The following is a 27085-nucleotide window of genomic DNA, read 5'->3' as shown; positions in this document are numbered from 1 at the left end:
AGGCAGCAAAGCAGCTCCTGCTTGCCGTCTTCTGGCTGGCCCCGAAAGGATCAAAGAGCCAGGATCCATCTGCTCTCGAAAGATTTGTAAAAACAATTTCCAGGCTTTGCAGAGAAATGCAGAACAAAGGCATTTAGGAAATACTTCACCGGGGGAAATTGTTATCTAATCCAAGACAAAACGTCAGGTAATATTTGACATACCCCATGTTGGAAGCTCCGTCCCACCACTGAATTATGCTACAGAGCGTTTTTCAAATCGTCACCCACGGATCCAAGACTCCAAGGACAGCAAATTTAGGCAACGGGCAGGCTTGCTCTTTTATCAGAACTGGAGCCTTTTTTTTAGGACACAGCGTGGATGAACTAAGCAAAGTATCTCCTTGTTGACTTTCAGAATGTCCCGTATTGACATTTTCATCCTGGAAGCGTTTTTCCAGGCTGAGAAGATGGGGGTCTCTTCCCCACCACGCTCCCTAAATTTGAACCTGAAGATTTCAGAAAAAGTCTCCTTTGAAACAAGCTCGACCACTGGGCCAAGAGCTCTAACCCTTTTGTAAAAAAACGAAGCCACATGTTTCTAACTTTTAACAGGAAAGAACTTCCAGTCCTGAGAGAAACAGACCAAGTGCCAAACGGGTGTCCTTCCGTATATAAATGCAGTAAGCAGAAGCTGCCAACCGGACCTCCTATCTCCTCTCAGAACTTTCCAAATATAGTAGCTGTTTAATCTTCTGCTTCTCTGCGCTTTCTTTTCCTTGTTTTCTGGAAGAGAGATCCTGGTTCCTTTTCAAGTGGTTCCAAGTTTGCAATGGGACTCAACGCAAATCATCTCATCAAAATAAGGCCAACAACCAGAGACCAGTTTGTAGCTAGACTGCTCGTTTTTTGAAACATTTTGAAGGGCTTCTGAAGCTATCAGTATGTTCGATTATTCTGGGATGCAAAGCTCTGCATTCAAGTTGTTTTTGTCGACATGTTCAAGGGATAAACCAGAGGCTGAAAGAGCTGAGAAACAATAACCTTCTGGCAAGACAAAACTTGTCTATATACCGATCTTTATAAACAAATGTTTGACTCAACTTGTATATAAGGGGGAAAAAAGGCACTGGGCTCTTTGGAGCATAAAATTCAGAACAATTTCTCAAACAAACATCGGTATACAACCAAGATATCCCAAAATTCCTTATTAGCAAAAATGGTAGTTGCAACTCACAACCTCAAGCAGACAAATGACCCTTAACTATGAAAGTGAGCCTACACTAATATACCACACCAATATATGGAGCCTTCACCAATGTACCATAAACAGCAGGGTGTGTCCTACTTACAGGTGCCAAAATCTTTCTCTGGACTCATCCTGAAACAGATCACCTCCGCCATTCATGCTCTAAATCTAATCTTTTTCTCCCAAGACTTTTACCTGCCAGAGTATTCTCAAATTACATTTATATTACAGGTGAAACTCGAAAAATTAGAATATTGTGCAAACGTTCATTTATTTGAGTAATGCAACTTAAAAGGTGAAACTAATATATGAGATAAGACTCATCACATGTAAAGCAAGATGGTTCAAGCCGTGATGTGTCATAATTGTGATGATTATGGCTTACAGCTCATGAAAACCCCAAATCCACCATCTCAGAAAATTAGAATATTACATGCAATCAATAAAACAAGGATTGTACATAGAACAATATCGGACCTCTGAAAAGTAGAAGCATGCATATGTACTCAGTACTTGGTTTTCTTGCCAATCAAGCACAGTAATCCCACAGTCATTGAACCAGGTTTTAGTACTTTGGGCAAAAGTTGCTCTCATCAGAAAGGAGGACTTTGGACCACTGAGTAACAGGACTTTGGACCTCTGTGCTTCATTAAGTCCAGGGTCAACGCAGCTGTCTACCAGGAGATTTTGGAGCACTTCATGCTTCCTTCCGCAGACGAGCTTTATGGGGATGCTGACTTCATTTTCCAGCAGGACTTGGCACCTACCCACACTGCCAAAAGCACCAAAACCTGGTTCAATGACCGTGGGATTACTGTGCTTGATTGGCCAGCAAACTCGCCTGACCTGAACCCCATAGAGAATCTATGGGGCATTGCCAAGAGAAAGGTGAGAGACATGAGACCGAACAATGCAGAAGAGCTGAAGGCCCCTATTGAAGCATCCTGGTCTTCCATAACCCCTCAGCAGTGCCACAGGCTGATAGCTTCCATGCCACGCCACATTGAGGCAGTAATTGCTGCAAAAGGGGCCCAAACCAAGTACTGAGTACATATGCATCCTTATACTTTTCAGAGGCCCGATATTGTTCTATGTCCAATCCTTCTTTTATTGATTGCATGTAATATTCTAATTTTCTGAGATTGTGGATTTGGGGTTTTCATGAGCTGTAAGCCATAACCATCACAATTATGACAAATCACGGCTTGAACTATCTTGCTTTGCATGTAATGAGTCTTATCTCATATATTAGTTTCACCTTTTAAGTTGCATTACTGAAATAAATGAACTTTTGCACGATATTCTAATTTTTCGAGTTTCACCTGTACATCACCAAATCTAGAAGCCTTTAAATATAAAGTACAGCTTTCCACAAAATGATATAAAATAGACTTCCAAATATTCAGGAGAGTCTTTTTCTGGAAAAAAATCTTTTATACAGGACAACTTATCATCTAGCTACATTCCATAAACCACTTCAGTAGAATTCTTTTGGACACCGAGGCTTGTAAAGTGTAGAAGCTTCTCCAGCCCTTAAAATTCTCTGATTTACAGCCAGGCAGGATTATCTGCTAGGCGTTAATAGTGCTGCTTTCTTTACAATCAGAAACCAACTTTGCAGTTTATGAATATGATGGAGAGATTCATTTCCAACCTGTAAGCCAAGAGTAAATTCTTGAAAGAGGCTTACAGACTAATGATTCACGGCAGCTTGCTTAAGACAGAGAGAAGCTAAACAGGTCAAAGGGGCTGTGGAGGGCATTTTGTAAGAGCAGGCTTAGCTCACCTAGGAACAGCCCCCTTCCCCAAATAAAAGGGATTGGATTAAACCCCTTATCCACCTGTGAAAATCTGAATACAGAATAACAGAACTGGAAAGGACCTTGGAGGTCTTCTAGTCCAACCCACTGCACAAGGAGGCCGGATACCCTTTCAGACAAATGGCTGTCCAGTCTCTTCTTAAAAGCGATTTTTTGGAGGCAAGCAGTTCCACTGATTAATTTTCCCCCCTTTCAGGAAATTTCTCCTTAATTCTGGGCTGTTTTTCTCCTTGCTTGTTTCTTGTTCTGCCTTCAGGGGCTTTGGAAAATAAGTTCAACTCCCCCCCCCTTCTTTGTGGCAGCCCCTCAAATATTGGAGGACTGCCACCATGTTTAGGTTTAGATTTATTAGATTTATATGCCGCCCTTCTCCCAAGGACTCAGGGCGGCGTACAACATTAAAAGAAACACATAATACAAAAGTTTTTTAAAAAAATAGAATATACCAAACAAACCCAATTAGAATTGACAATAACTGTTTGACAATAATTGACAATCATGTCACCCCTCGTCCTTCTCTCCCTTCGGCTAGACCAGTGTTTCTCAACCTTGGTGACTTTAAGTCCCGTGGACTTCAACTCCCAGAATCCCCCAGCCAGCACAGCTGTGCTGGCTGGGGGATTCTGGGAGTTGAAGTCCACGGGACTTAAAGTCACCAAGGTTGAGAAACACTGGGCTAGACAGTCCTGCAACTATTTAACTGTTTAGATTTACGTAATATAAATTTATACGCCATCGGACTCCCAGGGAACTCCGAGCACTTTACAAACAGGCGATTTGTTTTAAAAGAATAAGGAAAGAGGCAAAGTGGAAACTTTGGGGGTTTCAACCGCCGGTGCTCCTCAGGGCCCAGAGGGAGCGACGAGAGCAAAGCCTTGAACCCCGCCTGAGGCTCGGGGCTGAGAAAAGCCGGCTCTGCAGGAATCCGCCTGGGAAAAAAGGCACAGCCACCTGCCCGGATCTCCTCCCCCCCACAGGCCGCCCCTGGTCAAAGGCAACAACGACTCGCAACCACAACCGAGCCCAACATTTCGGCTGCTAAGCGAGTTTTTGCCCCATTTTACGACCTTTCTTGCCACGGTGGTTAAGCGAACCCTTGCAGTTGGTTGTTAAGTGAATCCGGCTTCCCCCATTAACTTTGCTTGTCAGAAGGTCGCAAAAGGGGACCACGTGACTGTGGGACACTGCGGCCGTCGTAAGTGTGAGTCGGTGGCCCAGCGCCTGAATTTGGATCAAGGGAAACATGAATGGAGGCTGTGGAAGACGGTCCCAAGTCGCTTATGCCTGGGCCGCTGTAACACAGAATGGTCACTAAACGAACGGTTGTAAGTCGAGGACACCATAAAGCAGCTCCTCCCCCAAACTCTCCAGGCTCCGCCCGGGCATCTCCGCGTGGTCCCCCGTCCACCACCACCACCACCACCACCCGCCCTTCAACGCGGGCCAACGGCCAGGCCCTCGGTCCTCCCACAGGGGCGCCTGCTTCGGCCCAGACTCAGGAGGCCCCTCAGGCGACGGGCTGCCCCACCGAAGGACCCCCGGCCGCCCACCGCTCCGCTCGCTCGCTCACCCGCTAGCTAGGCCGCCGACCCCTCGGTGCTGGCGCCGCCGCTCGCCCGTTAACAGCCGCCGCCGCGCAGGCCGGTCCCGGTTCGGTTCACCAGCAGCAGCAGGAGGAGAAGGAGGAGGAGGAGGAGGAGGAGGACGCCATTTTGGGAGCCGGCCAAGCCGCGGCCGGCAACATCCGGGGACAAGCGCCTCCCCGTCGCCTGGCGACAGAGGGCCCCGCCCCGCCCGGGGAGAGGCGGGGTCGCTCCCGATTAGGCCACGCCGGGCCGGAGCGCTCTAGCACTCGCCTGCCATTGGCCGAGAGGGAGAGGGGCGGGGCAGGGGAGGACGAATGGCTGGGCGGCGTGCGTTGAGAGACGGGAGGCTGGGCTAGGCGTGGAGGCGGCGCTTCGGGGCATTTCCGCCTCTTTGCTGCGTTCGGGGCTGCCGGGGGATTCTGGGAGTTGAAGTCCGCAAGTCTTAAAGTTGCCAAATTTGGAGACGCCTGAGCTGTAGGCTGGGAGGGGCTTCCCTCTGCCCAGAGGGGTCTTGTGTGCCCCCAAACCTTTGACCCCCACCAACTACCTGAAGAATCCTGGCACATCTGGAACCTTTCCTGCCCAGGTTGCAGGTGGGCAGCTAGGAGGCTGAGGAATTCTGGGAGTTGAAGTCCACAAGTCTTAAAAGTTGCCAATGTTGCAGATCCCTGGTAGACTGCCGCGGGAGGGGAGGCTCCATCACTTGGCCGGCAGCTGCTGCTGAGCCAAGCTCTCCTGGAGCTGCTCCTCGCCCTCTGTGCAGCAAGAACCCGCAGAAAGTCCCGGGTTCAAAGGACACAAGAGCCCCACCGGGCGTTTCCTGGAGGTGAAACAGGGATCTCCTGCCTGGCTCATCCGGTCTGCTGGCCAACAACGGAGAAGGTTTGGCCTGGCTCCTTCCCGCTCTTCTCGGCCTCTGGATCTCCACGTGGTCTCCCGTCCGACCCCCAAGTAGGAAAATCCACACACCCCACCCAGCTTCATCACGCAGGCAGGGCAGGGCCAGGATTCCTCCCTGCTGGCGCCCTTTGGAAGGACCATCAGAACAGACCATGCGGAGAGCAGCCGCCCTTCACCGGGGAAACAGCTCCCCCAGTTTCCTCCCCGCGTAATTCTGCCGTCCTCCCCCACTGCGAACCAAGGTTTGCAAAGTTTTGTAAGAAGCGCCCATTGGTGTATTTCACTGAGGTTGTGCCCTGCTCCTTCGGCCAGGAAGCACAACCGATCGTCTTCCAAATTGCAAATTCCACCCTACAAGGAATGGCAGAAATATATTAGAAATAACCGTCTGAGAAGTCTGGTTTAAAAATAAACACATTTTTTGTCTGGTCTCCCTTTAGTCCTGATTTTTATTTCAAGTAATTATTTGCTTTAAAATCACACTTGTCCTCAATGCTACCCGGAGGGCAGCTGCAGCAACATCACTGAACTTCCTCCTCCTTTTCCTCCAGTGGTCAAGGTCGTCTTCTTCTTCACTCTTTCACCCCCTTTGTGGCCGGGTCACGCAAACCGCTTCATATTCAGGCCAGAGAGCTCAGTGCAATTGAAGCCGCTGGAGCTCAGGAGGAGGGATACTGGCTGCCCTGCCTCCGAGGGTCTTCCAGCCTGGAGGGTCACTGCCAGGCCCTGGGGCCACCATGCCGGTCTTTGATCAGCCAAATCTTATCCACCACCTTCCCATCCTGAAAACCAAAAGGAAAGGGGGGGATCAGGCGAAGTCTGGCTGCCATGGAGGGAGGGGATGGGTGGGCGGCCACCCTGAGCAGTGCAGGAAGCGTCTCCCCCAGGAGGCTGAGTGGCTGGAGCTCAGGGCCAGCTCAGGTGGAGCAAGGCTGCTTGGCCGCCAGGATTTCCCAGGCTGGGGAAATTCACAAGCCAAGCGGAGCCATGGACTCGGGGCTGCTGTTGAAGCTCCCACCTGGTCATCCGAGACCTGCTCCAACCAGAGGTGGGTCATGTTGACGATCTGCATGCGGGCGTACCCATAATCCTCAACCCGCAGAGCACTCCATTCTCGGGGGTCTGGGATGAAAGGGTCCAGCCGCTCCTTGCAACCCTGGGGAGGGGAGAGGGGGAGATGAAAGGGAATGCAGCTCAGCCGCCGAAGGCCCCATGGCCAAGTGCAAAGAGCCTAAAGTCTGCCCCCCACTCCCCCCACCCTGGGCTTTCTCCACCCAGCACTTCCAGTCCTTGACTTAGGACCACAATGGGCGGCTTCCCAGGAAAAGAATTCTGTATATGCACAGAGACGTCACGGTTAGTTCACGCTGCCCATCTGCAAACTTACGGCTGATCCAGTGATAATGTGGACGGGGGCGCTGGGATTGGTGTAAGGGGCTGCGGTGCTCCCATTGTAAACCTGAAAGAGGGAGGAGAAGGAAGGGAAAGAATGAACTGGGGTGCTGGGGGGGGGGCAGCTGCCCCTCTGCTCTGCCCACTTCTCTGCGTCTTGCAGCTCTGCAGCTCTCCATCCACGCAAAAGGGGCAGGCAGAGAACTGGGCACTGTGGGTTTTAAAATCAGGGAGCCCCCTTGCTCCTCCCAGGGAGCCATTCAGGTGCTCCCCCTGGCTAGGAAGGAGGAAGGCAGCCCATTCTGAACGCCCCCACCCCCCAGTCCCCAAAGCTGGACTCACCTTGTAGTCATAGAGAGGCCAGAGCCGTTCGTAGGAATGCTCGTGAGCCCACAGCGTCAGATCGACCCCTGGAGGAAGAGAAAGTGGGGAGGGGGGGAGGAAGGGGAGCCCATTGACATGGCTTATCAGAAGGTTGCAAAAGGGGATCACGTGACCCCCGGACACCGCAGTGGTCATAAGTATGAAGCAGTGGGGATGCTGCAAAGGTTGTAAGTGTGAAAAAAGGCCATAAGTCACTTTTTTCAGTGCCGTTGTAACTCTGAGTGGCCACTAAGTGAGTTGGGTCAGTGGAGGACTCCCTCTGTGTGCCTTCCCTTGGAGGGGTTCCCGGGGCCTTCAGCAGGGGCTGCCTGGGGGAACTGACCGTATTTGTAGAAAAGATCCTCCAGGCCGTAACGGTTCGGCTTAAGTCCTTTGCGCACCTGGAAAGATTTAGTTTATTTGAATATTTAGATTTAGTTTATTTGAGAGGCCCACAAACAACACTGAGTGCCCCCTGCTGAACCCTGGAGCCCCTTTGTGGCTGTGCTGGGCCTGGGACTCAGCCTCCTGCCCACTTCCAGCTCCAGCTGAAGCAAGCCGCTTCAGAACGACAGAGTAACAGATTTGGGAGGGACCCCAGAGGTCTTCTAGTCCGGCCCCCTGCTCAAGTAGGAGATCCCAGATCAGGGCTGTCCAACCTTGAGACTTCAACTCCCAGAATTCCCCCGGCCAGCTAGAGTGTCGAAATGCACAAATCTTAAAGGTCCCAAACTGGAACCCTTAACCTAGACCAGTGTTTCTCAACCTTGGTGACTTTAAGTCCTGCGGACTTCAACTCCCAGAATCCCCCAGCCAGCAGAGCTGGCTGGGGGATTCTGGGAGTTGAAGTCCACAGGACTTAAAGTCCTCAAGGTTGAGAAACACTGACCTGGACTCTTTCAGATAAATGGCTGTCCATCTCCTCTTCTTCAAAGCCTTCGGGGACGGGGGCCCACTCAGCCCCCGGAGGAGAGATGCTCCACCGCTTGATTGTTCTCACTGCCAGGAAGTTTTTCCTTATTGGATCCCTCTTCAGTGAGTTTCCATCCTACCTTGTCATCCAGCTTATCTCATTATATTTACTTGTTTTTCTTTTATAATTAAGTGTCATTTCACTTCCGCCTGATCCTCCTGGCTGCAAACATCTGCCTGAAAGGATCAGGTGAGGGTCGGCCGCCAGAGACAGGCAACCATATACCTTTGTTTCATAAAATAAATGTTTCGGCCCCTCCCCCCCCCTATTTCCCCGGGGGGCTCAAACCGGCTTCTCCAAGGCCTACTTACGATGCTCTCGTGCTGGGTGCAGTCGTCCTTGTCGTTGTTGGAGCAGTACATGGGTCGATGCCCCATGGTGATGATCCAGGGGCGCTCCCCGCGCCGTGTAGGCCGGTTCGCCTCCTGCCCCCGAGAGGAACGAACCAGAGGCTGGTCTTTGCCTGGGGCAAACTGGCTCCGCCCACCCAAATCCGGACCCCGCCTACCTGGAGGTCCCTCTCCAGCCACTGGAACTGCTTGGCTACCAGCTCCTCCCCGTAGCCCAGGAAGAAGTACACCTCCGTGGAGAAGGAAATGAGATGAGCAGGGCCTACATCCCAGCTGGAAGGGGGCAAGATAGACAACCACTAAGAGCAGGGGGACAAGTGGGGGGAAAGGAACCCCCTCCCCCAGAGGATGGGGGCCCCAGAGCCCAGACCCCCCGCCCAGACCTGCCCCCAAAGCAATTGGAAGCAGAGAGTGAGTCTGGTGGGGCAGGGCAGGGGATGGACGGAGGAGACGGAGAGCTTCGGCTAGAGACACTCCCTGGGGGGCTTTGGGCCAGGTATTGTGTCTCAGCCTCCCTCACAGGGTAGGTGTGTGTAGGAGAAGGAATAGCAAGGGCAGAGTCTAAAGAGGCACCAGCCTAGCATCCTTGCATAGCCACAAGCAAACTAAGTCCAACCTCTCTTGAATCCCATGGAGCCGTATCTAAGTCGGGGCTGAATATTAGTTGAGAAGATTCCTGTGCAAAGGCTTTTAGCAATAAAGCAGTTTACTTGGACCTTCGTGGAGGAAACTGCCTTTTGGGCCTGACATTAATACCACAGCCATACAAGGCAGGAGCAGCTCCGGACCTCTCTTTCCCCCCAGGAAAGGAACTGGAGAGCCTGGGAAGGAAGAGGGTCTCGGTGTCTTGGCCTTGTGCCCCTTGCAGCCCAGGGACGCACCTGTACCAGAGGCTCTCGGTGTCTCCGGGCATGCTGAAGCGGGACCGGTAGTTGGAGAAATTGCTGCAGGAGGGTGGAAGGGAAGGAGATGGATGCAAAAACAGTGGCCCTTCCCTTCGTTATGTCACCCAGCAAAACTGGGACGTCTAGGCTGTATTCCCCCCACCCCACCCAGAGAGGGAGGGCCGCCCTGGGAGTTACAAGGAGGCCACCAGAACCAGCAGGCAGACTGGAAGAGGTGCGGGCATCTCTTCAATCTGGCTCAGCTCCACTCACTACTTCTCCTCATGGTTTCCCGGGCAAGTCATATATGGCACAAAGGCAGCCACGGCCTCGATTTTCCGCATGAAGGCATCCCCGACGAGGGCGTTATCCTGCAGGGGTGGAACAGAGAGAGGTTGGGACGGGGCAATGTCCAGGGGCAGAGATCTCCCACCCCTGCCCAGGTCGGGGGGCTGCCGACCCACGTGGCCCTCTTGGAATAGCCTCACGGGTCTGGCCTGACGATGGCTGTCCCCAAGCGTCTTCCTGCCAAGCCCAGAGATGCTCCAGAGGTTCTTACCGAGTCCAGGTCGTAGGCAAAATCTCCTGGGGGGGGGGGGAAGGGGGGAAGAGGGTCACCATCACAGGGGGACAAAGGAAAAGGGCCCCAGGGAAGAGCCGGGCAGCCATTGGGCCTACCTATGTGCAGCACTGCGTCGTACCAGCCCTGCTGAGTCTCCCTCTGCAGCCGGGACAAGGACTGGGGGTTCACCAGGCCCAGGTCTCCAAAGAGGGCGAACCGCGGGCTCCAGCCGCTGCCCTTCAGTAACGCCCGGAAGCCATAGGGCTGGCTCCAGCCCCGCGGGCTCCCACAGCGATAGACTGCAAGGCGAGAGAAGCGGAGGGGGTCTCCGTCTTTATGTGTGCCATTATGTGGGGGTGGTTTTTGCCCTGCCCTGCGAAGAACAAGGGCCCCCCATTCCTTACCGTAGCTCCGTCCCGGGAGAAGGCCGCGGAGAGTCACTCGGTGGATGAAGAGGACACGGCCCAGGCTGCCCCCATCCACAAAGCGTGTAGCGTTTCCGCTGGCCTTGTGGGGAAGGGTCTTTCCCGGAGCCTGGCCAAAGACTACAAGGGACTCAGCTGGCTCAAAGGTCGTCCAGGTGACCACCATGGAGGTGGGGTCTCCTGCAGCAAAAGCCCCCAGAGAAGGCATCGTTCACGGAGGGGGAAATGACTCATCTTTACAGAACAGTGTTTCTCAACCTTGGCCACTTGAAGATGTCCGGACTTCAACTCCCAGAATTCCCCAGCCAGCGAATGCTGGCTAGGGAATTCTGGGAGTTGAAGTCCGGACATCTTCAAGTGGCCAAGGTTGAGAAACACTGGATTATGCAGTTGTATTAACCTCTAAGCCACAAGCTCTCCTCCCTTATCAGCTGAGCCAGGGGAATGATTAAGCATTCGCTGGCTGGGGAATTCTGGGAGTTGAAGTCCGGACATCTTCAAGTGGCCAAGGTTGAGAAACACTGGATTATGCAGTTGTATTAACCTCTAAGCCACAAGCTCTCCTCCCTTATCAGCTGAGCCAGGGGAATGATTAAGCATTCACTGGCTGGGGAATTCTGGGAGTTGAAGTCCGGACATCTTCAAGTGGCCAAGGTTGAGAAACACTGTTACAGAAGGTTGCAAAGCAGAAAGGGCAGCAAATGCGGTGGATAAATATGCAAAGCGATTGGCTGCAACCAAATCCGGGGTTCAGTTAAGGGAAAGTAAAAGAAACATCGGGCATTCAGCCCCGCTGGGCCCAGGCTGGCTGGCAGCCCCCCGACCTGGCTTTCTCCCCGCTGGAGGTGCAGAGCTGGAGACGGGAGAGGCGGGCGCCCCAAAGCTCACCTGGGTAAGACAGATGCACCTGCTCAGGCTGGGAGGGCCGGGCGCCCTGGCCTCGCAAGTGGGGCAGCCACAGGCAGAGGAAGAAGCCCAGCAGCCTCGCCGCTCGGCTCATTCTCCCGCCGGGCTCCTCGCCAGCCGCCGAAGCCCCGCAGCTCCGGGGACGAGCGGGCCAAGGCCGCCCTGCAGCAAGTCACAAGACGCGGTGTTGCAATCCGGCCGCCGCCTCCAGCCGCCCAGCGGGCCTCTCCCTGCAGGGGCCGCCCTCGCCCCGCCTCCCCGGACTGGAAGAGCCGAGAGGCCGGCGGCCCAGAGCAGCTCTCCCCCGCAGCCGCTTTCCGGGAGGCGCGCCCGATTTCCCTGCCAAGCCCGGGCGGGCGGGGAGGCGGCAAGGCGGGCGCTGGAAGAGCAGCTGCCGGGCGGGGGGATTCCGGGGCTTGGAGCCCCTCCAGCTGGAAGTTGCGGACTTTGGAAAAGCGTCACGGAAGCGGCGGGCGAAAACGGCGCAGCGTCTCCGGACAGAAGCGGACCGTCCCGGGCTCGCCCTCCCCGTCCAGCAGCCGCTTAGTCGGGGGCGGGGCGGCTGGCCCCATTCGGGGACCTCCGTGCTGGGCCTGCAAAATAGTGGAAACCGGGGCGCGACTGACGTGGCTCCCAGGCGGCTCCCGAGCAGCGAAGCCGTCGCAGGGCGCGGAGAGACCCCCGCAGCAGTCACCCCGGAGCCTTCGGGCACAGGGACCCTGAGGGCTTCGGAAAAAAACCCCGCCCACCCGCCGTGGCTGTCATGAAAGGAGACGCCATTGGCCAAGCGCTGGACAATCGCCCCGCCCATCGCCCATCAGCGCCTGCAGGAACGCCCGGGAATGCCCCGACGGGGCAGGAGGGGAAAGGAATTCTGCACTCGCGCCCCGTCAGGAGCCGCACCCGGAGCCGCAGGCAGGACGACTATGAGCGCCGCGACTGCCAAGGCCGGGAAGGCGGGCGAGGAGGCGTCCGGGGCCGGTGGGAGCCTCTCCGGGGCGCCCCCGCCGGACTGGCCGCGGCTGCCCAACGAAGTGCTGGCGCTGATCCTGAGCTGGCTGCCGCCCGAGACGCTGGCCACGCGCTGCCGGCTGGTCTGCCGGCGCTGGAGGGACCTGCTGGACGGCCCCGCCGTCTGGAAGCTCCAGTGGCGCAGGGAGCCCGCCATGCGCGCCGTCCTCCAGGCCGCCTCCCGCTGCCCCCGCCTGCAGTGGAGCCGCCTGGCCGTCCTGCGGCCGCTGGGCAGGAACCTCGTGCGAAACCCCTGCGGGAGAGGTAGGCAGCCCGGCCGCTGGGAGGAACGAGAAGGCGGCCCCCGATGCGTCTCCGGCGCCGCCCGCCTGGCTTCTTCCCCCACTGGGCGGTCGAGCCTTCCCGGGATGCCTGTCGCCGCTTCGGGTCCCTTCCGGCTCTCCTCGACGGCAGCGCCTCCCCCACCCGTGCTCGGGCAGGGCGTGTAGCTCCTAAAGTTCCGCTGACCTGGTGGGTCTCGAGCGGTGCTAAAAGACTGGCTCTCTGCCCCTAGAGTAGTTCGACACTGGAGCGTCCAATGCGAGTTTCCTGGTTGGAATGACGGCTGGAACTTGGAAGAGAACCGGGCCCCGTTGGAAGGCGCTGAGGACCAGACCTGCTTTGCCTCCTCCTTCGAGTGAGTCCCCTGCTTCTCCTTCCCAGGGGCCTTTGGAGGTTTTCCCACCGTCCTCTGCTACCAGTAGTCCTCGACTTACGGCTTTTCAAGTGGGGGGCAAGCGTCTTCACCACCAGGGGCTAAATGAACTGCTGTGAGTCGAGGACTGCCTGTATTTCGGGGCTTTCCGTTGCTGGGTGAACTCTGGCCCAGAGTTTCCCCTCTGCCTGTCTTCTCCATCCGTCTCTCCAAAGGTGGTGTCAGAAGGAGCAGGTCATCGATTTGCTGAAGGAGGGCTTCTGGCAGGATCTGCTGGACACTTACCAGCCTGACATTGTGGTCTCGGACTGGTGAGTGAGGCTCTCCTCGTTCCTTGAGTGACCATCAGTAGGTGTGGACAATTTGGGGCATCATCCGAAGCCTGGACAGGCCGGCCACTTGTCTGGACATTGAACACCCACAGGAGGGTTTCGGTGCTTGAGGATCTCCAAGGAAGAGGCCTTTCCAGCTTCCTGTTATGACCAGCTCTTCTGCCGTTTGATTCTTGCAGGTGGGGTGGCTGCCAGGACTGTGGCAATGAATATGAGCTCTATGTTGCCCTCTTGGCAGCTAATAAAAAAAGGAAGATTGGTGTTTTTGAAGCCAAACCAAATCCCAGACCTCTAAGCATGGACCCCTCATACCAAAAGGTGCTGTTGGCCACACCAGGCCTCTCTTGTCTGGTTGCTGGATTTCCCTGCCCCTGGGGGGGATGGCCTGTTCTTTTTCTCTGTTTCTCTTTTTCACTTTCTCTTTCTCTTTCCCTCCTACGCACGTTTGACTAAATTCTGAGAATTAAAGTGCCCTTAAGAAGAAAATATCCAGGAAAGAACATAGAATTTGTATCTAGGGTTGCACAAATAGTTGGAAATTTTTTATTAAAAGATCCGTAGCAACATTAGGTAGAATGAATTAAAATGTGCATAGGCATGACGTTGCAGATTGTCCTAGACGTAACAACCAGTGATTGATTGGACCTACAGTGGCTCTGAAAAACTTGACTTATAACCAGTTTTCATACTGTTGCAGCATTCCAGTGGTCACGTGATCAAAATTCAGGCATTTGGTAACTAGCATATATTTAGGACAAGCATATATTTATATTTATGCTGTTCTGGGATCATGCAAGATCATGTTAAATCCACTTTTTCTAAACAATGGTAGTACAATTATAATAAATAGCCACCTGTCTTAGACTTATATACCACCTCACAGTGCTTTTACAGCAGTCTCTAAGTGGTTTTACAGCCTTTTGCCCCCAACAATCTGGGTCCTCATTTTACCCACCTCGGAAGGACGGAAGGCTGAGTTAACCTGGAGCCTGGTGAGATTTGAACTGTCAAACTGCAAGCAGCCGACAGGCAGCAGAACTGGCCTGCAGTACTGCATTCTAACCAGTGCACCACCACAACTCCTACTACAAATGATAATAAAATTGTAAATAGTAAAATTTTCTAAATAACGGCAACAAATCAATTATAAATAAATGCATGAAGAAGCTTCAGTTCCCTAAAACCCTTTTGCAGAATCTAAAAAATGGCTGAGTCTGTCTTGCTTCATTTCTGTCTCTCCAGGTAACCCACACATTCAGACAATATGGCCCTGGAGTCCGCTACATCCTCTTTCGGCACAGAGGGAAGCACACGGAGTTCTGGAAAGGACATGACGGTGCCCGGATGACAAACTCTTCCGTGGTAATCCAGTTTTCCTCGGAGTCTGCAGAATCCCTGGAGCCTGGACTCTCTTCCGCCCCAACTTCCCAGCTCTCCAGCCCCGTTTTGCCTCCGAAATCGTATTTCTGAACTGGCGAAAAATGAGTGTGAGGAATCCCAGGCATATTCCTGTATATATCATTTAAAATAAACCCTTCTTGCAAAGCTGTCAATCATTCTGTTCTGAATGCTGTCAGAAACACTTGGGGGTCTTCAGGAACAGCTGGAGGAAGGACGGACGTTGCTGCTTTGAAAGCCAGGTGTGAAGCTGACTGGCGAGGCAGGTGGAATGTTGTCGCTCTTACATTTTATGGGTCTCCGGTTTTTCCTTCTGGGGTTGCGGAGTCCTTTGGGGGGCTTAGTGACAGTTGAGCACAAGGACCCGCCGGAATCCGAAAAAATGCCGCGCCCCGCCCCCGCGCTGCGGCTGTCATGAAAGGAGACGCTATTGGCCAGGCGCTGCTCAATCACATGTCGTGCGAGTCCGTCCGCCAATGAGGGCGCCGCGGACCGAGCTGGGATCGGAAGGGAACCTGCGCTGGCCGCAATGCCCGGACGGCGCGTCTCGGGAAGGGAGCTCCGCAGCCGCCCTCGCGCCCCGTCCGGAGCCGCACCCGGAGCCGCAGGCGGGACGGCGATGGGCGCCGCGACCGCCAAGGCCGGGAAGGCGGGCGAGGAGGCGTCCGGGGCCGGTGGGAGCCTCTCCGGGGCGCCCCCGCCGGACTGGCCGCGGCTGCCCAACGAAGTGCTGGCGCTGATCCTGAGCTGGCTGCCGCCCGAGACGCTGGCCACGCGCTGCCGGCTGGTCTGCCGGCGCTGGAGGGACCTGCTGGACGGCCCCGCCGTCTGGAAGCTCCAGTGGCGCAGGGAGCCCGCCATGCGCGCCGTCCTCCAGGCCGCCTCCCGCTGCCCCCGCCTGCAGTGGAGCCGCCTGGCCGTCCTGCGGCCGCTGGGCAGGAACCTCGTGCGAAACCCCTGCGGGAGAGGTAGGCAGCCCGGCCGCTGGGAGGAACGAGAAGGCGGCTCCCGATGCGTCTCCGGCGCCGCCCGCCTGGCTTCTTCCCCCGCTGGGCAGTCGAGCCTTCTCGGGATGCCTGTCGCCGCTTCGGGTCCCTTCGGGCTCTCCTCGTCGGCAGCGCCTCCCCCACCCGTGCTCGGGCAGGGCGTGTAGCTCCTAAAGTTCCGCTGACCTGGTGGGTCTCGAGCGGTGCTAAAAGCCTGGCTCTCTGCCCCTAGAGGAGTTCCGACACTGGAGCGTCGAATGCGATGGGTGGAGTGACGGCTGGAAGGTGGAAGAGAACCGGGCTCTCTTGGAAGGCGCTGAGGACCAGACCTGCTTTGCCTCCTCCTTCCAGTGAGTCCCCTGCTTCTCCTTCCCAGGGTCCTTTGGAGGTTTTCCCACCGTCCTCTGCTACCGGTAGTCCTTGACTTACGGCCACAATTGAGCCCAAAGTTTCTGTTGCTGAGCCAGACAGTTGTTGAGGAAGCTTTGCTCCTTTTTATAACCTTCCTGGACACAGTTGTTAAGTGAAACGCATATTCATTAAGCAAATCTGGCTTTCCCATTGGCTCTGCTTCTCAGGCGTTTGCAAAAGATGAGCACGTGAAGCTGAGAGGCTCCGAATTTTGATCCCCTGTCTATGGGGATGCTGCAATGGTTGGGTGAAACCCGGTCATAAGTCTCTCTTTTCAGTGCCACTGTAATTCTGGAGGGCCATTAAAAGAACCTCCCCATCTTATGACCCTGTAATGTAATCCCTTGTATTGGGGTGGGCGACTGCATGGAGCTGGGAATTTACTGGCCGAATTCCCTCCCTGATGCCTACACCAATTTCACAGCAGATTTCTCTCTCCTGCCTCTCTCTGGATTGAACTCTTACTTTTCAAGTGGGAGGCAAGCGTCTTCACCACCAGGGGCTAAATGAACTGCTGTGAGTCGAGGACTGCCTGTATTTCGGGGCTTTGCGTTGCTGGGTGAACTCTGGCCCAGAGTTTCCCCTCTGCCTGTCTTCTCCATCCGTCTCTCCAAAGGTGGTGTCAGAAGGAGCAGGTCATCGATTTGCTGAAGGAGGGCTTCTGGCAGGATCTGCTGGACACTTACCAGCCTGACATTGTGGTCTCGGACTGGTGAGTGAGGCTCTCCTCGTTCCTTGGGTGACCATCAGTAGGTGTGGACGATTTGGGGCATCGTCCGAGGCCTGGACAGGCCGGCCACTTGTCTGGACATTGAACACCCACAGGAGGGTTTCGGTGCTTGAGGATCTCCAAGGAAGAGGCCTTTCCAGCTTCCTCTTGTGACCAGCCCTTCTGCCAGGGACGTGCAGTCAGGGGAGGCAGGGGAGGCAGAGCCTCACCACTGCCATCATGAAAAGAAAAGGAAAATGTAAAAGGAAAAAGGCAAGAGCTGAGGTCAGGCTGAGCTAGTTGCTGCCAGAGTCCCCAATGGATGACTCTGCTTAGTGCTTAACTGTTTAAAAAAGCTTCTTAAAAAGCGCCCTCTACAGGAGGAGGCAGGAGAACGATGTGCCTCATCTAGTCTGACTCTTTATGAGCACTCGAGCAGAGTTAAGCAAGGGTTAAAAGCCGAAAAATTCCTGACGTAGGTGAGGCACGTCGTTCTCCTGCCTCCTCCTGTAGAGGGCGTATTTTTAGAGGCTTTTTTAAACAGTTAAGCAGAGTCATCCACAGTGACTCTGGCAGCAACTAGCTCAGCCTGACCTCAGCTCTTGCCTTTCTCCTTTTACATTTTTTTCTTTCATGATGACAGGCAAGAGCAGAGTTGAAATCCTCTCTGAAACAGCTGGAAAAAGTACGTGTGGGTCGGAGGGAGGGGGAGGAATTCAAACTTCATCCTCCTGGTGCAACTTTGTGTGTGTGTTCGTGTGTGTGTTTGAGAGAGGGAGAAAGGAGGGGAAGAAAAAGAAAAAGAAAGAAGGAAACTTACTTAGCAAAGGAGAAGAACAAATGCTGTCACTTTAAATCGGAATTGAGCATGCCTGGCTGTGGAATTCTTGGAGTTGAAGTCCACAAGTCTAAAATAATTGCTGCCTCACCAGCCATAAAAGTCACCGCACGTCACTGTCTTCTGCCCTTTGACTCTTGCAGGTGGAGTGGCCGTCCGGACTGTGGCTGTGAATATGAGCTGTATGTTGCTCTCTTGGCAGCTAATAAAAAAAGGAAGATTGGTGTTTTTGAAGCCAAACCAAATCCCAGACCTCCAAGCATGGACCCCTCGTACCAAAAGGTGCTGTTGGCCACACCAGGCCTCTCTTGTCTGGTTGCTGGATTTCCCTGCCCCTGGGGGGATGGCCTGTTCTTTTTCTCTGTTTCTCTTTTTCACTTTCTCTTTCCCTCCTACGCACGTTTGACTAAATTCTGAGAATTAAAGTCCCCTTAAGAATTAAATAACCAAGAGAGAAGAATCTAGAATTTGTATCTAGGGGTTGCACAAATAGTTGGAAATTTTCATTTAAAAAATCTTTAGCTATATTAGCATAGAATGAATTACAATGCATTAAACTACAGGTAGTCCAATTGAAGTGACAACATTGCTGAAAATGACTTACGACCATTTTTCACACTTATCATAGTTGCAGCATCCTCACAGCCAAGTAATCCACATTGAGGCATTTGGTAACTAGTATGTAATTTGACAGTTTTTGCCCGGGTCCAGGGTTACGCAATAACCAGCAAACTCAGTGGGGGATTTGCTTAATGACTGCATGACTCACTTGGGAAGAAAAATTTGGGGCTCAGTTGCGGTCGTACCTTGAGGACTAGCTACACTCTAAAGGTGCTCAGAATTTGAAACTCCATGTTTTTGGGTGGGGGGCCAGGAGTGTTTTAAGGGGATCTCAAGTTCTCAGGCTACCCCAATTTTCAGACAGGCAGCACCCAGAAGTCCAAGTAGCTGGATGAGATCGTGTGAAATACACTTTTCTAAACATAATAGATAATAATAATAATAGTACTTTGACTTATATACTGCTTCTGTGCTTTACATCCCTCTCTAAGCTGGCTACAGAGTCAGCACTTTGCCCCCCCCAAAAATCTGGCTCCTCATTTTACCAAACTCGGAAGGATGGAGGGCCGAGTCAAATTTGCACCCTGCCAAGTTCAAGCCGCTAGCAGTGGGCAGAGTTCGCCTGCAGTACTGCATTCTAACCAGTGCGCCACCACAGCTCCCGGAATACATGATAATAAAATTGTAAATAGTAAAATTTTCTAAATAACGGCAACAAATCAATCATAAATAAATGCACGAAGAAGCTTCAGTTCCTTAAAACCCTTTTCCAGAGTCTTAAAAAATGGCTGAGCCTCTCTTGCTTCCATTTCTGTCTCTCCAGGTAACCCACACATTCAGACAATATGGCCCTGGAGTCCGCTACATCCTCTTTCGGCACAGAGGGAAGGACACACAGTTCTGGAAAGGACATTACGGTGCCCGGGTGACAAACTCTTCCGTCGTAATCCAGTTTTCCTCGTAGTCTGCAGAATCCCCGGAGCCTGGACTCTCTTCCCCCCCACCTTCCCAGCTCCCCAGCCCCGTTTTGCCTCCGAAATCCTATTTCTGAGCTGGCGAAAAATGAGGATCCTGTCTGTAACCTTAAAACACAGGAAGTCCTTGAGTTGCAACTGTTTAGTGACTGAACGGCACTGAAAAAGATAACCTCAGACCAATCTTCACAGTTATGGCCATTGCAGGCTCCCCATGGTCAACAGATCAAAATTCCGATGCTCAGCAAATGGTTCGTATTTGTCTCAGGATTAAGTGGTCATCTTTTGTGACCGTCTGACCAACAAAGAGAATAGGAAAGCCAGATCCACTTAACAACGGTGTTACTCATTTAACAACTGGAGCGATTCACTTAATATGCCAAGAAACGTCATATAATGGGGTAAAACTCACTTAACACAATTCTCACTTAACAACATAAAGTTTGGGCTGAGTTGGGGGTCTTAAGTGGGGGACTACCTTTACGCCACGGGTGTCAATCCTGATTGTGTCAAGTGACCACACGTTTTTTTTAACTTTGCGGACTGGGGTGGGTGTGGCCTGAGCGTGACGCAGTTTGACACCCCTGCTTCAAGCCATTCTTGGAAAGGTTTCAATCCTTCCGTCAGGAATGCAATATACTTTATGGCAGTGTTTCTCAACCTTGGCCACTTGAAGATGTCCGGACTTCAACTCCCAGGATTCCCCAGCCAGCGAATGCGAATGCTGGCTGGGGAATTCTGGGAGTTGAAGTCCGGACATCTTCAAGTGGCCAAGGTTGAGAAACACTGCTTTATATATTGTGCTGGCTGGGGAATCCTGGGAGTTGAAGTCCACAAGTCTTAACGTTGCCTGGTTCCACTTCCTCTCAGTGGTGTTGCCCATACTTATCAAAGCAAGAAGGACTAATACATCAGTGAGTTTTTATTTCAAGCAGCGGGGAGGGGGGGAATGTGCCCCTCCCTCCACCCCATCCAGGATTAAATGGAGAAAACTTTTATTCCGAAAAATGGTACCATATATGCTTGCCAATGAGTGGAGAATTTTAAGTGCTGGAATACACTTCCCCAATTGCTTTGTCTTGTCCATGAGTCTATACGGTAATATTTTTTTAAAAAAATACTTGCGTATCCTACATATACTTGTGGATAAGATGACCCTTGGATTTTTAATCAAAATAGCATGAAAAATGGATAATCCCTGGATACACCAATTGTGAAAATTAAGTGCAAATATTTTAAGGGTCAGCTTATCTGCAGATGGGGGCATTTTTTACTTTGATTCTTGAGGGTCAGCTGATGCGCTGGTCTTAACGGCAACTATGGATGGTATATGCACTATTTAACAATGTTGAGAAAAGGGTTGACCTGCTTAAAAGGCTTTCAAAGCTCCAGTGATTTCCCACAGGCACGCATATGCGCACGCACACCCTCTCAGGACCGCCATCCTGCTGTGCCAGCCATGCTTCACCAGATGCCAGTGTGCCATAAGTAATGGGGGGGGGGGGAGCTGCAGATGGGAGGTAGATGGGGGGCTGGGGTAAGGAGAATGGCCGTGCCATGAAACCTGCTGGGCGTTCCAAAGTCAGGGAAGGGGGCGTGAGACCACCCAGCCCGTCAAGCTCAGGGACTCTTATCAAAATTTGTTTGGATGTAATCAGACAGTTTAAGACAGTGTTTCTCAACCTTAGCAACTTGAAGATGTCCGGACTTCAACTCCCAGACTACAAGGGACTCGGCTGGCTCAAAGGTCGTCCAGGTGACCACCATGGAGGTGGGGTCTCCTGCAGCAAAAGCCCCCAGAGAAGGCATCGTTCACGGAGGGGGAAATGACTCATCTTTACAGAACAGTGTTTCTCAACCTTGGCCACTTGAAGATGTCCGGACTTCAACTCCCAGAATTCCCCAGCCAGCGAATGCTGGCTGGGGAATTCTGGGAGTTGAAGTCCGGACATCTTCAAGTGGCCAAGGTTGAGAAACACTGGTTTAAGACAACCAGAAAGACGGTGGGGAGAAAAGAAAATTAACCATATGCTTTGGGTGCAAAACTTCAGATCCGGCTTTGCTTCTCTGTAACCACTTGGCTTTAGTAAAGTGCACTTTCCTTAACAACAGATTTGAGAGTCTTTCTTTTCTAACTGACCAAGTTAGGAGGGCTCACACACACACACACACACACACACACACACACAGCATTCCCCAATGTAGTTGTGCAAGGAATTGCACGAAGAACTGTCAGCTGTCACCAGCTCTGCACTTAATGTCCATAGAGGGAAAGAAAAAACCCTGGGGGCCCATCACAGGGACTGTCAAAAATAGCCCTTTTCCAGAGGTCAAAGTTGAAGGCCAGTCTGGGGATTCCAGCACCTCCATTGGTGGAGAGAAGTGTCCAACTAAGAAGAAGCCAGAGAGAGCCCACCCCCTCGTGACTCCCACCAGGATTCTGCTCTGGATATCGGGAGGCCAACATTGCATTTGGGTCCAGAGATTGAGGGTGGGGTTCAGGATGCTTTGGCCCCCATTGTGAGGTGGGGGCTGCCTTGGAGACCTTTTCTGCAGGGGCCTCTCAGGAGATCTTGAGGGGGCAGGAGGAGCTGGGCTGGGAGGACCCTCTGGGGCCACCAAAAACCAACAGGGCCCCAGCGAAAGGGCAGCCTCCGTGCTCCAAACTTGAGCCATCATGGATCCATCAGAAGAAGAAGACGACGGGGCCAACGATGAACAGCCAGAGCCGACTGTCTCTCTCAAAGCCTGTTTCAGCCAAGGTGGGTCTTTGGTGGGTCCTAGGGGTAGGAAGTGACCAGCGGAACAGCCAGGAGGAGCCGTGAACCTTGTTGCCATTTCGATGCCCTTCTCCCTGAGGCCATCCTTGAACTTCCCAAACAGCGGGACAGAAGGTAACCCCTCTCCCTGCCTGGGAGCTCCTCTTTTCGTCCTGCCTTCCCCCCCTTCCACACCCCCAGGCCTAGCAGCCCCCTGCCCCAACAGCGGGAGATGCTGAGGAATTTCCTACCAACAGAGGAAAAGGGGGAGCGAAGGTTCAGAGCTCCTCTTTCCTCCCCCAGGGAAGAAAGACATTCTTCTCCCTTCTTCCCCCCACCCCCCTGCTCCCCAGGTCTGAAGCATCTGCATCACCGGCCGGAACTCTGCGATGCCACTTTGGTCGCCGGAGGGAAGAGGTTCCCTTGCAACAGGTGCGTCTTGGCATCCGCCAGCTGGGCAGGGCTCGGGGCAGGATTCCAACGGCTAACCCCACCGTCTCTGTTCCCCACGCAGGGCCCTCTTGGCCTCCATCAGCCCCTACTTCCAGGCCGTCTTCACAAGCGGCTTCAAGGAGTCCCGGGATGGGGAGGTCCTCCTGGAAGACATGGACCCCTCCGTCCTCCAGAATCTCCTGGGCTACCTCTACTCGGGGGAGCTGGCTTTCAGTCCCGGAAGCGCCGAGGAGCTCTTCATCGCGGCCAGCCGGCTCCAGCTCAGCCCAGCACTGACGCTCATCAGCAGGTAGCCCAGACCCTCCCGGGCTTCTCTGTTTTTGGGGGTGGGGGCTTCTCCTGCCAAGTTCTCCAGTGATCCTTCTTTCCATTCCTCCCCTCAACAGATTCCTGATGGAGAAGATTTCCCCGGAGAACTGCCTTCGCCTTTACATGCTGGGCCACGACCACAACCACCCCGCCCTGCTGCAGGGGGCGCTGCGCTACCTGGGTCTCCACTTTGGCCTCCTCTTCGAACACCAGGACTTCCTGCAGCTGGATCTGAGGGCCCTGACCTGCATCCTCTCCTCGGACCACCTGGCGGTGGCCTCAGAAATGGAGGTCTTCCGGGCCGCGCAGCGGTGGGTGGGAGCTGAGCCCAGCAAGCGCCTCCCAGTGCTGAGGACGCTGCTCGGGTGCGTTCGCTTCCCGCTCCTGTCCCAGGAGGAGGTTGCCCAGGTGCAGACGGAGGCAGAGCTGCCGGGTCAGCGGCTGGAGGTCCGGTGGCAGGACCTGGACGGAGCAGGGAGGCTGCAGGTGAGCGGGGGGCTCCGCCGGGGCATGTACCAGGAGAAGATCGTCTGCATCAAAGTGCCCCGTTTGAGGGACATCCTCTCGGTCAGCGAAGACATGGACTGCTACATGGAGTGCCTGAATCCGACCAGCGGGTCCAGGACGAAGCTGCCAGCCTTGGAACTGGTGGCCCTCCCCGGCTGCTCCGTGCTGGACCAGAGGCTCTACATCTCCGGAGGGAAACACGCCGATGGCTCCTATTCCTCTGCGCTGCACGAGTACAACTCTCTGGCTGACCGCTGGGCCCAGCTCCCCGCCATGTCAACGCCCCGCTCTGTCCACATGTTCCTAACCTGCAAGCAGAAGCTTTTCGCCCTGAGCGGCTGGAACGATGCCGGCCCCCTGGCCTCGGCCGAGTGCTTTGATGTGGCCCAGCAGCTGTGGGCCTCCATCGCCAGCCTGCCCATCGTCCTGCGCTTCTCCGCCTCCGCGGCGTACAAAAACAAGCTCTACTTAATAGGCGGCGACGCCGACTCCGACGATGTGGTCTACAAGGGCCTCCTCATCTACGACACCCACCTGGATACCTGGGCGCAGGTGCCACTCGAGTTTAGCCTCCACGGGGCAGCCGCAGTCACCGTGGAGGCCGGGATCTGTGTCATCGGGGGCTTCTTCTCCAGGAAGGCCAACCAACCGCACCCCAACCGGAGGTTCAGCCAACTTCTTCCTTGCACCTCGAAATGTTTCCTCATGCAGGAGGAGGGCATCATAAGCAGGGAGGTGGCCATCCCTTCCCTGCCCGTGCCCCTTGCCTTTGCTGGCGCCACTTCCTTCCAAGGGAGGATTTATGTGATTGGCGGTGTCTGCACCTCCAGAACCCACGACGCCATCTACCACTGGCAACCCGGGGAAGCCGCCTGGACCCAGGACCCCGAGAACCTCACCGCCCAAGGAATGGTTGTGCGCAGGGTGCTCAAGTGTGTGACCCTCAAGGTGCCAATAGCCGAGCTGAGGGCCCTCGCGCAAGAGACCTCGGCAGGCCCGGTGGCTGTGGGGGTCACTGAGCCCCCGCTCCCCCTGGAGAAGAGCGACAAGGAGCACCACCCTCCTTCTCCTGACCTGGCACCAGGGAGACCCTCAACTGGTGGGGAGTTGTAGAAGCAGAAGACCGCCTCCCCCCCGCCCCAGAAGAGCTATTTTCAAGTGAACTCATTAAAAATCCATGTGGCCCCTCCCTCCCGTTCTGTTTCCTGCCTACAAGGGAGCCTCCAGGGCTGACAGGAGAGCTTCCTGCACAGGTCCAGGGCACCCGGGCATCCTCCCCAGGGAAGGGAAGGACAGCCTTGGCAGAAGCTGTCTCTGCCCGGAGGGGGGGGGAGTGGGGGGTGGGAGGGACCTGCTAGGAACCTAGAACTGCTCTCCATTCCACGGGCAGGCAGGATCACAAAGGCAGCCTCTGGCAGTCAACCTTGAGGATCAAAGCACCACCGGGACCCTGGAGAGCCAGCAGACGAGAGAACAGAGAATCCCGGCTCGGCTGGAGTTTAAGCCGCCTGCTTTGCAAGCAGGGAGAATCTGGGTTGCTGCAGCAGGGGAGGGGGAGGGGTCTGCTGAGCCGCCATTGCTGAAGTGAAGAGCAGCGGCCTGGAATGGGAGTGGGACTCCTCAATCTTCGATGGCCATCAAATATTGATCGCCTCCACATCTCTTTCGGGGGCAGCCGGAGAGCAAGGGAAGCTCTTCCGCGCTGTCATGCCAACCGCGCCTAACTGTTGCCAGAGGGCAGAGAAATAAAAACAGGAGGGCATCACTCCCCCCTTGGAAAAGGGCTGCCCGATTGATCAGTTTGTCCTGCCTGCAATTCCTCTTATGTCACTCCAATAAATGCCCTGACCTCGGTAGGAGCATCTGGTGATGAGGGCTGCCCTCACTGCCCTTCCCCTCGGCCGCTGCTCCCAAGATGCCAGCCAGGAACCTGGAGGCACCCTTTGGGGTTCAGGGTTCGATGCATCGTGCAGCAGGCCGATATTAGAAGTGCATCCAGGGGCCAAACCAGAGGAACGAGCAGACCCCTGCCTGGAGTAAGGCAAAACGGTTCTCAACGGTGGGCACTCTGCACATGCTCGGAAAGGCTTCAGCACCCCTGGATTGGCTTCAGAGGGGGGAGGAATCAGATTGGGGAGCAGGGAGAGAATTGGAAGAGACTGAGAATGGAGGGAAGGAAGGAAGGAAGGAAGGAAGGAAGGAAGGAAGGAAGGAAGAAGGGAAGGAGACAAATGGTTTGGGTCGAGAACAGGAGCCAGCAAAGGCTGGAGTGAAACTTTGGGGAAAGGAGGAGGGGAAGAGAGGGGGAAGGAGCTGGGATGGAGGGGAGGAGGAGGAAGCCTGGGGCGCAGAGCGAGGGAGCCCAGCCGGAGCCTGGAAGGGCCGAAGTTGCCAGTCAGTCTCGCGCGGCCGAGGTGGGGCTTGGCGGGGCGAGGACTCTGCAGATTTCGGCGGGGGCGGGAGGGGCGCCGGAGCGCAGGGAAGCGGCGAGAGGCTCGCGGGCTGAAGATGGGGAAGGGAAGCAGGAGGAGCTCCGCGGCTGGTGGGTGGGGCTCGGAAGGAGCCGAAGGTAGGGCTGCCCTGCGCCTGTGGGTCGGCGGGTGGGCGCTCGGCTGGTTGGACGGGGACGCGCCCGGAGGGGAGCGCAGCCGGGGGGTCTTGGCCGGAGCTCCGGCATCCCCGGCCAGCAGGATGCAGGAGAGAGGTGGGTTGCCATAGCAACGGGAGGCGGGCGGGCGGGCAGGGGACCGCGGAGGACGGACGGGCGCCGGGAGAGCAGCCCGGGGTGGACGGGGCGCGGGGGGCCGGCATGGGCGAGGGGATCCCCGCCTGCGGGCTCCTCTACGACACCTCCTCGCTGCTGCAGTTCTGCAACGGTGAGTGGAAGCGCCGCCGCAGCCCCGATTCCGCAGTCAGCCGCCCGGCTTCCCTGGGGAGGGAGAGGCCCCGCCCGGGCAGGAGAGCCCCCACCACCAGGCGCCCGGAGCCCGGTCGGGAAAGGGGGCTGGGGGCAGCCGGGGCGAATTGGGCTGCTCAGCGCCCGGATAATCGCGGTCGGCCGTCCCGCCGCAGGCAGGTGGGGGGGGGGCGCTCCTGCCCGCTAGCCGAGCTCGGCGCCCGAAGGAGCAGCCCGAGCCTCGCCCTGCCGCCCCTCCTTCCGATCCCCTCGCTCGCAGGTTCTCGGAAAGGCCCAGAGGGGCAAGGCGGGGCGGAGGTCGACCCATCATAGCGGCCCCAACGGCCGTGCAGAATTCCCACTTGCCCCAGGGAAGATCCGCGGGCCGGGAGGGGGGGGCAGGAAGCGCCAGCTGACACCCCCCCCCGCCCTCCCCGTGCCCACCTGCCTTCTCTGCATGCTCAGAGGGCGTTTGCTCTTCCCGCACGTGCCAAGCAGGCTTAGGATGGCGTCAGTCCCCAGGGATTATGGAGGGGCACTTGGGGACAATTCCAGCCCCCTCCTCACAGCCCTGGGAGGTAGGCCAGCCGGCAAAGGGGGCAGGCCCAGACCAGGGGATAATCCTAGCCCAGGAGAGCTGCCCTTCTGGCGTCACTTGGAGCCCCCCCCCCAGCATCTCTTGCCAACAGCTGCCTCTTCCGCCGTCCATCCCAGGGCTGGTACTCTGCCTGGCTGCAGGACCAGCCTCTGATTGGATGTGGAGGCGGCGGCAGCAGGGAAGGGATGCTAGAGCAGGCGGGGGGAGGGGCCGGCAGTGCCAGGCGAGCGGCAGCAACAGGCAGGCGGGACGGGCACGGGGCCCACCACTGCGGAAGAGAGGGAGGAAGAGGGGAGCTGT

At 55.3% G+C, this 27085-nt stretch overlaps 5 protein-coding genes across 6 annotated transcripts in view; 3 read left to right on the top strand and 2 right to left on the bottom strand.

Moving 5' to 3' along the window:
* The window catches only part of PAK4 (p21 (RAC1) activated kinase 4), a 38124-nt gene extending 33281 nt beyond the window's left edge, over positions 1-4843 (bottom strand). Inside the window, exon 1 of one of the 2 annotated variants that reach the window (XM_032228087.1) lies at positions 4618-4843. The gene's annotated coding sequence lies outside the window, so the exon portion shown is untranslated. The remainder of the gene's footprint in view (positions 1-4617) is intronic. The other variant, XM_032228089.1, reaches the window with a different exon arrangement.
* A 1119-nt stretch (positions 4844-5962) lies between these two features.
* ACP7 (acid phosphatase 7, tartrate resistant (putative)) lies at positions 5963-12128 on the bottom strand. The gene is made up of 13 exons (XM_032227541.1): positions 11371-12128; positions 10462-10662; positions 10174-10356; positions 10055-10080; positions 9769-9866; positions 9493-9555; positions 8770-8884; positions 8573-8686; positions 7632-7689; positions 7268-7335; positions 6921-6992; positions 6552-6689; positions 5963-6315 (listed from the first exon to the last, which is right to left on the bottom strand). Exons 1-13 carry the CDS (start codon positions 11480-11482, stop codon positions 6247-6249), a joined length of 1317 nt encoding a protein of 438 aa, XP_032083432.1. The 5' UTR covers positions 11483-12128; the 3' UTR covers positions 5963-6246.
* Positions 12129-12314: 186 nt separating this feature from the next.
* Positions 12315-14939, top strand: LOC116515528 (F-box only protein 27-like). The gene is made up of 5 exons (XM_032227639.1): positions 12315-12663; positions 12919-13036; positions 13270-13365; positions 13566-13704; positions 14629-14939. Exons 1-5 carry the CDS (start codon positions 12315-12317, stop codon positions 14854-14856), a joined length of 930 nt encoding a protein of 309 aa, XP_032083530.1. The 3' UTR covers positions 14857-14939.
* Positions 14940-15019: 80 nt separating this feature from the next.
* On the top strand, positions 15020-19638 carry LOC116515475 (F-box only protein 27-like). The gene is made up of 5 exons (XM_032227542.1): positions 15020-15752; positions 16003-16120; positions 16798-16893; positions 17872-18010; positions 19113-19638. The coding sequence occupies exons 1-5, from the start codon at positions 15314-15316 to the stop codon at positions 19251-19253; spliced, it is 933 nt and encodes a 310-aa protein (XP_032083433.1). The 5' UTR covers positions 15020-15313; the 3' UTR covers positions 19254-19638.
* A 1582-nt stretch (positions 19639-21220) lies between these two features.
* On the top strand, positions 21221-24505 carry LOC116515293 (kelch-like protein 41a). The gene is made up of 3 exons (XM_032227238.1): positions 21221-22454; positions 22537-22764; positions 22862-24505. Exons 1-3 carry the CDS (start codon positions 22255-22257, stop codon positions 24402-24404), a joined length of 1971 nt encoding a protein of 656 aa, XP_032083129.1. The 5' UTR covers positions 21221-22254; the 3' UTR covers positions 24405-24505.
* Positions 24506-27085: the final 2580 nt, after the last annotated feature.

The sequence above is a fragment of the Thamnophis elegans genome, chromosome 12 (genome assembly GCF_009769535.1).
Source record: "Thamnophis elegans isolate rThaEle1 chromosome 12, rThaEle1.pri, whole genome shotgun sequence".
Taxonomy (NCBI): domain Eukaryota; kingdom Metazoa; phylum Chordata; class Lepidosauria; order Squamata; family Colubridae; genus Thamnophis; species Thamnophis elegans.
The sequence above is the reverse complement of the archived record's forward strand: the minus strand, read 5'-3'. Positions and strand labels throughout refer to the sequence as shown.

Bases quoted from the DNA above. Each gene is read 5' to 3' on its own strand.
- ACP7 (XM_032227541.1), bottom strand. From the start codon at position 11,482: ATGAGCCGAGCGGCGAGGCTGCTGGGCTTCTTCCTCTGCCTGTGGCTG. The intron at 9,867-10,054 runs GTAAGAACCTCT...CCACCCCTGCAG, and splicing joins TTGCCTACGACCTGGACTCG to GATAACGCCCTCGTCGGGGA. The intron at 8,885-9,492 runs GTGCGTCCCTGG...GCCCCCTTCCAG, and splicing joins ACCGAGAGCCTCTGGTACAG to CTGGGATGTAGGCCCTGCTC.
- LOC116515528 (XM_032227639.1), top strand. From the start codon at position 12,315: ATGAGCGCCGCGACTGCCAAGGCCGGGAAGGCGGGCGAGGAGGCGTCC. The intron at 12,664-12,918 runs GTAGGCAGCCCG...CCCCTAGAGTAG, and splicing joins GCGAAACCCCTGCGGGAGAG to TTCGACACTGGAGCGTCCAA. The intron at 13,366-13,565 runs GTGAGTGAGGCT...TGATTCTTGCAG, and splicing joins GACATTGTGGTCTCGGACTG to GTGGGGTGGCTGCCAGGACT.
- LOC116515475 (XM_032227542.1), top strand. From the start codon at position 15,314: ATGCCCGGACGGCGCGTCTCGGGAAGGGAGCTCCGCAGCCGCCCTCGC. The intron at 16,121-16,797 runs GTGAGTCCCCTG...GTCTCTCCAAAG, and splicing joins TGCTTTGCCTCCTCCTTCCA to GTGGTGTCAGAAGGAGCAGG. The intron at 18,011-19,112 runs GTGCTGTTGGCC...CTGTCTCTCCAG, and splicing joins TGGACCCCTCGTACCAAAAG to GTAACCCACACATTCAGACA.
- LOC116515293 (XM_032227238.1), top strand. From the start codon at position 22,255: ATGCTGAGGAATTTCCTACCAACAGAGGAAAAGGGGGAGCGAAGGTTC. The intron at 22,455-22,536 runs GTGCGTCTTGGC...TTCCCCACGCAG, and splicing joins AAGAGGTTCCCTTGCAACAG to GGCCCTCTTGGCCTCCATCA. The intron at 22,765-22,861 runs GTAGCCCAGACC...TCCCCTCAACAG, and splicing joins GCACTGACGCTCATCAGCAG to ATTCCTGATGGAGAAGATTT.